The sequence below is a fragment of the Mytilus galloprovincialis genome, chromosome 5, assembly GCF_965363235.1.
Source record: "Mytilus galloprovincialis chromosome 5, xbMytGall1.hap1.1, whole genome shotgun sequence".
Taxonomy (NCBI): Eukaryota; Metazoa; Mollusca; class Bivalvia; order Mytilida; family Mytilidae; genus Mytilus; species Mytilus galloprovincialis.
The window spans coordinates 15,030,942-15,040,444 of NC_134842.1; the positions used below are offsets into that span (position 1 = coordinate 15,030,942).

General features: G+C 29.6%; 1 protein-coding gene across 1 annotated transcript; it reads left to right on the top strand.

Annotated features, from left to right (window-relative positions):
* Positions 1-502: 502 nt before the first annotated feature.
* LOC143075239 (uncharacterized) lies at positions 503-9,503 on the top strand. The gene is made up of 6 exons (XM_076250596.1): positions 503-555; positions 1,438-1,522; positions 4,606-4,923; positions 5,974-6,089; positions 6,536-6,722; positions 8,282-9,503. Exons 2-6 carry the CDS (start codon positions 1,459-1,461, stop codon positions 8,539-8,541), a joined length of 945 nt encoding a protein of 314 aa, XP_076106711.1. The 5' UTR covers positions 503-555; positions 1,438-1,458; the 3' UTR covers positions 8,542-9,503.

Here is a 9,503-nt window from a genome sequence, read left to right on the forward strand (position 1 = left end):
CTTAAACGACAGAGTTTTGGCTATAAATAACCAATTTGGAACTTTTTAATGATTGGTATGTTAAAAATAAGAATAATCTTTTCCATAACTAAATATAACCCATATAGAATATCATATAGAAATAAAAGCTATTTTTCGCACATCTATGTCCAACAGTTTATACCACACTATTCATATACAAACAAACGGTATCTACTATTCGAAACCAATAAGGATAAACATACACAATAGTTCCCGCAGACAAAAATATAGTCGACGAGGGAACAATATATATAAAGATGAACGTAAAGCAAAAGTTTGAATCAAGGGCATTTTTCATCTTTTAAAAAAAATTCTTCGTATAAATTTGGCTTCATTTGATAAATACAACTACTTTAAAAAAAAAAAAAAAAAAAAAGAAGCTCAGTCGGTTCTAATAGAAATGACGACTGTCAATACAAATATCCATGTATTTTGAAGATGTCAACGAAATGTCCAGATACTTATTTTGTAGATTCAGTGTGTTTGAGTTCAAATAATATTATTAAAAGAAAACTTGAGTATTAAGACGATAAGGTACGTATATGTTTTCAGGATGCACATTCGATTTAAATCGCGGTAAACGATGTTTCTCAGAAATACCTATGAAACGCGATTTTGATTTCGGATTCAATAATATTACTTCGAAATAGATGTTAAGTAAGATCCTTAAATAGAACGAATAACATGAATGTAAGACCTCGCTGCACAAATACCCACGTATAAATATATACAACCATTTAAAACATTTTTCTTATTTATATCGGGTGTCAGTTAAATATCTTGTCTATACAAAATACTTTATTAAAATGCTATATTCAAATTTATTTTAACAAATAAACAATAATATGGAAACTTTTAGACTTATAATAGATTTGATTTTTCCTTTATAAGTTTTTTAATGACTAAATATAGACACAAAATTTTCAACAATAAAACAGTTCACCAAAAAACTATCACGTGATTTATGTTACAAGACTGAACAAAAGGTAAGGGACAAACATAAATTTATTTTACGTTATAAAACTGTATACATTATTCATAACATGCTGATAAAAACACCAAGCTTATAGTTTAGCTCACCAGATGTATTTTTCATCAACTTAAAACTTGTTAGTTTCGCTCAAACTGAAACAAATGTCAAATCAAATGCGTTGTTCAAGACGTGTTTATCACTGTATATGAAACGTCTTAGTGACTGTTTCGGGCTGTCAAAAAATAGAGAAATTAAAATAATGAAATGATTTTAATATTTCGTAAAACATTTTGCGTTTCTGTATTAACGAGCTCCTTGTCAACAGATTTGAGTTCACTTATTGGTATTATAGAAATTGAAAACCAATATATATGACTGTATGACATGCAACGGGTAAACATATTATATAGTGTAATCCACGTACTGTTATTGTTTCTTTATAGTTGTAGCCAAAGACAGTTGAAATGAGCTTTATTCTGAAATACGTTATCGTTTTTCAGTTACCTTACCATTATGCAAGAGGACGCGGTAAGTGTAAACTTTAGAAAAAAATATGGCATTCGTCTGAGTAAAACACAAAATAACGTAGTCTCACCAACAAAGGCTAGAAAAATGCCGTTTACATTATATATAAAATAACTTTATGAATATATGATACGTGAAATTGATGAAAGATTGTTGTTTATATAAAGGTTTTGAACATATATTAATGATTTAAATATACATCATAGAAATGCAAATGACGCTGATGCTTAGTTTGTGGTATCTCTGTTTGTCGTTTCATTGTAAATTTTCTAAACAAGATAATAATACAATGTTCAGATTTCTAAAATCTAATTCCTGCACAGTATCGTTATGAAATACATTGTATAATGAAGATAAGATAAATTGATGATTATTTTTCTTGTATTTTTAAAATTTTTCTTCCTTCCAGTAAGTATACAATACATTTTTATTAATTTCTAATTTGCACTTTACAATTATTTTCTTAATGAATGTGTACCTTCGTTCACTAATGCTGTCTTGTTTCTTATATTGACTCACTTTTAATGTAGTTTTATGTTTTTGTAAGAATAATATATTACAGTCTTGAAGAAATATCTAATTCCATTTGTTTAGAGAAATTTTTTTTTAATGTTCTAATATTCATTAACTTTGTATGGGATGCTAACAATAAGCAGAAATGTGGGTTAATAATTGAATATAAAAATAACACGATAGTTTTAATTCATTGTAGTGATTAAAAATAATTCGACGAATTTAACTGAATAGACGTTGTAGCAATTCCATGATGCGTTTAATTCATTATTCACTGGTATTAAAGAGATAATCGTAACTGGAATTACGACTACCCAAATATGGCGACGGCAAATCATATAGGTAAAATCTTTACAGTCAGTTTTCTCAAATGTAGCATGTTTTTGTCAAAAGTTACTCAGCTGCAAGGTTTTTCTATACCATTACATCATATTTGAATCGTAACGGTGCACTGGAATTATCTAAGCGCTTTGAAAATTGCCGTTAAAAAATTTGGGATGATAATCGTTACTCTATGGAATTTTTCTTCATCGGATAATAGTGACTATAAATTAATAAATGTGTTTTTCAGCATTTCAATGGTATTTTGTGTGTTAAAATGCAAATGTCCAGTTAATTGATGACATTAACGGAAAATAAAACTAAACGAAGAAACTTACAGGTTAATATTTAGGACAATATTTATATATCTCGATTTATGGGCTTTTTTCAATAAAACCGTGATTTCATGTCCCAGTCACAAAAAATGTGTTTGATCTTTACAAGTGATTTTTTTTTGTGCAGTCGGTACATGGAATTAGATTTAACATTTTTAAGCAAAGAAACATACTATTTTTTAGAGTGATTAATAAGATATTGATTCCTGAATGATTCAAAATAACGAAAATGCATGTCCCTAGACGCCCTATTCAACATGTATTCTCAATGTTTGCAAAAGATATAAACATTAGGGTCCTACAAAAGAAGTTACGCTTTTATAACGGCAGTTTGACTGTTGGCAAAAAAGAGCATATCAAATGGATCAGAATGATACCGTATAATATTTTTGTTAATGTCCACTACGAATCGGTTCAAATCTCCTTCAGTATCTGGTTTTAAAATTATGAAAAATATATCAGTGTACAGCTTCGAACGTGCTCTGACGAATAGAATCATTCTTGTTACTATTGCAATATAGGGATTTGTGGGGAAAAATAAAAAATATGTCTACTACAAAACGGTCATCTACGAAACAAGTATTGGAGATTTTGTATTTTTTCATTTACTAGGATTAGTTTCATGTAGTTTGCAGTATGTTATCAACATAAAATAGGATTGGTATCAAAATTTTTGTCCACTACGATGGAAACGGATTTGTCTACTACGACACTCATCAAAATATCCACTACGTAACATGAGTTGTACGTTCATATGTGAAGTACTGTCTTATCTTTCTCGATTAAAAATGGTTCTCAAATTCAGAACAAAATGAGATCGTTCTAGTTTATAAAGTAAAACAAACTGAAATGTCTATAGGAGACATAAAAATGCAATAAGGTGTGCGTTTAAAAGCAGTTTTATAGTGAAGAAATGTCCCCTACGAAACAGTACATACATTATGAAAATGATATCATTTCAAAGAGTATTTAAGATTGCACTTTTTATTTACAAACAGGTCTGTAATAGAGGTATTCAAAATAACTCTAGAAATAAAAAAAAATTACAAGTTGAATTTTTAGCCCTGATAACTGACACCTATATGCAAAACCTTTTAATATATACATGTACCTGTTAAAGATATTGAAAATGAAGCAGCTGCCAAGTCAGGTATTGTGTTAAGTAGATATTTTAATTTCTTTCAAAGTTTCAACTATCCAGTTACGATTATTTTCTTATTTTTATACCCCACCTACGATAGTAGAGGGGCATTATGTTTTCTGGTCTTTGCGTCCGTCCGTCCGTCTGTTCGTTGGTTCGCTTCAGGTGAAAGTTTTTGGTCGAGGTAGTTTTTGATGAAGCTGAATTCCAATCAACTTGAAACGAAATACACATGTTCCTTATAATATGATCCTTCTAATTTTAATGCCAAATTAGATTTTTTATTTAATACCATAACTACGATTTTTTTTCTGAGTTACGATTTCCATCCCGAATTTTTCTACGGCAATTTTCAAAGCTCTTAGACAATTCCAGTGCACCGTTACGATTCAAATATGATGTAATGGTATAGAAAAACCTTGCAGCCGAGTAACTATTGACAAAACATGCTACATTTTTACCTTTATCCTCTGTGGACATAATGGGATAGTTGTAATTCCAGTTACAATTATCTCTTTAATACCAGTGATTATTTGTCTTTGTAAATCATCAATTATTTCGGTTTAGTCTATTTCGAGCAATGTCCTTTTTTAGTACTTATACATCCAGTCATTCTGTTTTAGTTCTGTGGTAATTTAATGTTTATATGTTTTGGTCGATTTGACTTTGTATTTCTATACATATGTGTTATAATGTATTAAAATGAATAAGCATGTATGTTTGTATGATTGCTGGATGTGTTTTCTTACCTTTCATATTATATTTCATTTTTACAGCTAACTTAGTTATGTTAACAAAACCTGTGGTATTTGGCGAAAGTGTAGAACTTGCATGCATGGCCCTCGAAACTGAAATTCCTCTCGACGAACCACACAGCAGAAGCTGGTCAGGTGGACCCTTTAATGCATTATTGTGTATGAACGGTGTTTCAGCAGATAGGTCAAAGTATAATGAAGTAAAAGGGAAAAATATATCTCAGTACATCTTACGAATAAATAATTTTTCTGTGGCGGACGTAGATTGTGAATATAAATGTGTGTTTGGTGTGGATAGCACACGAACAACACTTCATCTGAACAAGAGAGACTATGAATGTAAATATTATTTTTGTACAAAGATCGTTCTCTTTTATTACTATTTCTTATATCATTTGCTAAGGTCATTTGTACAATTGAGAGAAAATGCATCTTGATAAACAAATATATACTAGTGCATGTATAGGATAAAATAAAAATTAAGATGTGGCTAACACATATCCATGTACATGTTTTGTTTTAAGATATCTAGAGGACCACTGTATAACACTGATTTTTTAGACGACATATCTATACCTTAAATCATAACTGAATCTTAACAGAAGTCATATTTCTCTACGTCAAACGGTGAAATATCGGGTAAAAGCTGCGTTTTTCCGACTTATTTTATCATTCAAACTGATGTAACTTGAAAACGAGATCCTAGACCCCTTTTTTTTCAAAATGACATTTGGTTTGATAAGGTATGAAGATTAGTCGTAGTATTTTTCTTTAAAAGTCAATAATGCATTTTTTTTAAATGTGATAAATAAAGAACAAAAAATTACGTTTTCTTTTCTAAATTCCTGAACATTTGCTGAATAAGAGTTATTTAAAAAAAGTCATAAATTTATATGATACTTATAAAGAAGAAAAATTACAAATAATTTAACAAAAACAGCTTGTGTTTATATTTTTAAACTAACAAGTTATGTATTTCTGTTGAAAGATAAAATACGTCCACAGATCCGAATTTGAGCAAATATATGAAATTTCGAACTCATTTTACACAAAAAGTAGCGCATGAAGGTTAATCTGTTATTACATATTTGATTTAATCAGGTTAAAAATAGCCTACATGCATATTTTCTTCAAAATCTCGTTATGGGATCAAGACTGTATCGTATGCCCTTAACATGGAAGACATCAAGCGTACATAACGGATTCTTGTTTAAGTAGAAATTTATGCAAGGATGATATACATGTACGAGAAATATTCCTCGGTCTCAAAAACTTCACCACTCAACGTGTTACCTCAATGTAACACATTATGTTAAAAATTCTGTTATCAGCCTCTTAAGATGCAGTCTGTATTGATTGTGTGTATGATTATTTTAATACATGTTGTAGATGTACCTTCAAGGGAAACCACTACCGTGATATCAAGTCTAATGCATGGTCATTTCAGTGTTAACATCTTTTTTTTGAAAGTATGGCCAACACCAGTTTGTGAAATCATATTTGAGGTAGCTTTAAAGTCATATACATTATTTGACAGTTAACATTTAAAAAAAATAGCATATCATTTTCGAGAAGGTTAACAAACAGATGCTAATAAACAAACGAGGGTGCTCGATTTACGTTAGTGCTACCAACAAAGAAGAGAAGAGAACAAAAAGGACACAAAACAAGTTTTACACTTTTGAAATATTTGCTGATGTTCTTATATTCAGAAAAATGCAGACGTATCGTTTGTATTATATCTCGTCGTGTATATGTTGATCTATAATTTTAAATGTTTTTAAAATAGCTCATTAATTCCTGTTGATAACCAATTTTAACCATAAATGTGAGCATTTGTTTCTACCTTTCCATGAACTAGTTGAAGGTGTAATTCTTTTTATAATGATTTCTATACTATATCCATCTATGGTATTTCAAGTATTCTAATACCTTTCATTTAATTTGTTAGAGATTAAACTTTGCAAAACGCATTAGAGTGACAAAGACAAAAAATGGCAAGCTATTTTCTGTTAAAATGATTCTAAAGCATGTCTTCAAAAGTGATGTGTGTAGTGGTGAAATGTTGGTTTCATGCCAGATTGGTACTAAGCGTATCGAGGTTTGCAGAGAACAATTTCATACCTGTCCAGTCACAGGTATGTATTATAACGTTTACGACTTCAGGTCATTTTTTTCATTACATACATATATTTGCACTTTTTATCTTATCAATATCTAAGAATATTAATGTGTGAACACTAACACCAAGGAATAATAAAAAATGAAATAAAAATGAACAAGTTACATATAAACAAACACAAACTTGACAATCATAGGAGAAAATAAAGCAAACAAACAATAAAGTTTTAGTGTTTAGTTCATTAAGTATTTTTATGGCAATGCTACAACTTATTATATGTAAGTTTACCTTAGACGGGCTCGGCTTTTCGGTAAAAGTTGTATTAGTTGTTAGGCTCTTAAACGTATAAACATGATAAAAGTTGATATTCAACCTATTGATAAAACATGTTTATTAAAAAAAAAATGTTATGTGTGGATGAAAATCACATGTTTGCATTCATTAAATTCACTTATATCATTGGATCAGTACCATTGCTGGTAAAGTCCAATAAAACTAGGGATGATTGTTACGTTCATCTGTCTAATTGTTTCAATTGTTAAAAATGTATTATAGATATCAGACACACGGTTTTAAGAGGCACCAATCTTTAAGTTTTCCACTGTTGTTGGTGCTTCTCAATTGTCATGATAATTGAAATATTTTGTCTACATTTTCACATCCCTGTTTTATTGGGTCTGTATTAATGATACAAGTCACCCACGCTTAACTCGGTCTTGATATTTCTTCTGAAAAAAACCAAAGGTTCTGTTTCATTTGCAATATAAACATATTAAAGAGATATATAATCAGTTCTTATATAGAATATTTGGAACTCAGGATTTCAAATAAATCATTTGGAACGCTTGTACATATGTTAAAAGAAGATTTGGTGGTTGTACTACTTATTCGTCAGCATCAAACCTTCCAAAATAACATTTTACAACTATTGACACCGTCATGCTTACCCTTCCGGAGTACCGGATTTCACTCCCGGTTTTTAGTGGAGTTCGTGTTGTTTCTTATTTATTATTTATAACTGTTGATGAAAATGTCCTTTGGTTTTGTGAGTTTTTGTTTACTCCTTGGTTTTGATTGTTATTGTCATAACAGTTTGTTAACAACATATTATCCCTTTTTTAGGGGTGGGAAATTTAAATCACGTCTCCTACAAGTCTAAAAAGCAAGCAAAATAGTGTAGATCAGTTGATAATATTCCAAGCAGAGGTTTTAAATATATATCAAGTGCTTTTTAGTTATATATTGTTTTAGTATAATTATAAAGAAATATAATATTTTTGCTGATGGTGGTACCGGTGTACATTTACGACTATAAACATACTTTGTACATTTCCAAAAAGATTACAGATACACATATATGCGCTATGCGTTGTGCAACACAAACATGATATAAAACTGACATGCTTACTTCTACGTTATTTGGTTTTAAATGCCCTAATTGCAATCTTACCAATTTTTTTCATTTTTATCTCGTGGTGAAAATGCATGAAATATTTGCCACTGGACGCTAAGCAACTATCAATCAATATTATTTTTTTAGGTAACTAATAAAACATTGTTATATTGACTTTTCAGTCCAGAAAAAGGATGGAAATCTCGTAAACGACAAAACGCTGATTACAATGATTGTGGCCATTTTCATGTTTATTTTCATGGTTGTCGTTATAGTGCTATACCTGATGGTAAAACAAAAAGGATATGATACAAACATTAAAATAACAGAAGTACATTATGTTATAAACCCGGACAATCCTGATGGAAGAATTCATTTTATAACACGAGAAAAACGCCAGTATAAAAAATGTGAAAGGATTCCACAGGGATTTTGGTTGTAAATGTAATTATTTCGCATGTGTATCTAACTCTGCTTCCTCGTTGGGTATTCAACAGTTCATAAAAGTAGGGAAATTAGTTATGTTATAAAGGATGCAAGAAAGGTTGTAAAGGATGACCTATTACGTTTGAATTTTTTTTTTAAATAATAGAAAATGCAACAACAGAAATAAAACATTATATAATGAGTTATAAAAGAAACGATTCTAATAGTCATTAAAAACACTAGCTTTACAAAAGAACTTAGATTTAAAGTTATTCAAATTGTTGTAAGAAAATAAAAATACCTTCTATATGGTATGTTATACATGTATATTTTCAAGAATGATTTGTCAAACTTTTGACAATATTTTGTTGTTGATTATTGAACTGTATAGCCACTGACTGTCATCTTTATATTAACTAACAAGGGAAACGGTATTAGATTGCTGTTACTAAAAATAAACAAAATGAATTATATCTTTTAAGATATTTTTATATATTTATGTACAGGGGGTATTTGATTACATTTTATTTTTTGTCTAAAAAAGGAAACGAAGACACGCTAAAAAATGTTTTTTTTAAACTATATGCCTATCTCTTGTATATGTAATAAGAATGCTGAACAGAACAGTAGAAATTTTAAGCAGTCAGTTATATTTAATATTAAGTAAATCTTGCCTATATCAGTAACTTTTAAACAGAACAGTAGAACCATCAAGGAGCTAGTTATATTTTAACTAGTAACTAGTTATTGTTGATCAGAACAGAACAAACATTAAGAAGTTAGCTATCTTTAATATTTATGTAATCTTGCCTACATTACTTATCACTTATTGTTGAACAGAACAGGTCAAACGTTGAGGGATCAGTTAACATGTGTCACCCCAGTGCAGTTAATCGTTTACGAAACGGTATAAGTTTGACTCATTGTTCAAGATTGATAACTAACTTATAAATGAAATATGATTAACCTCGTAGTACC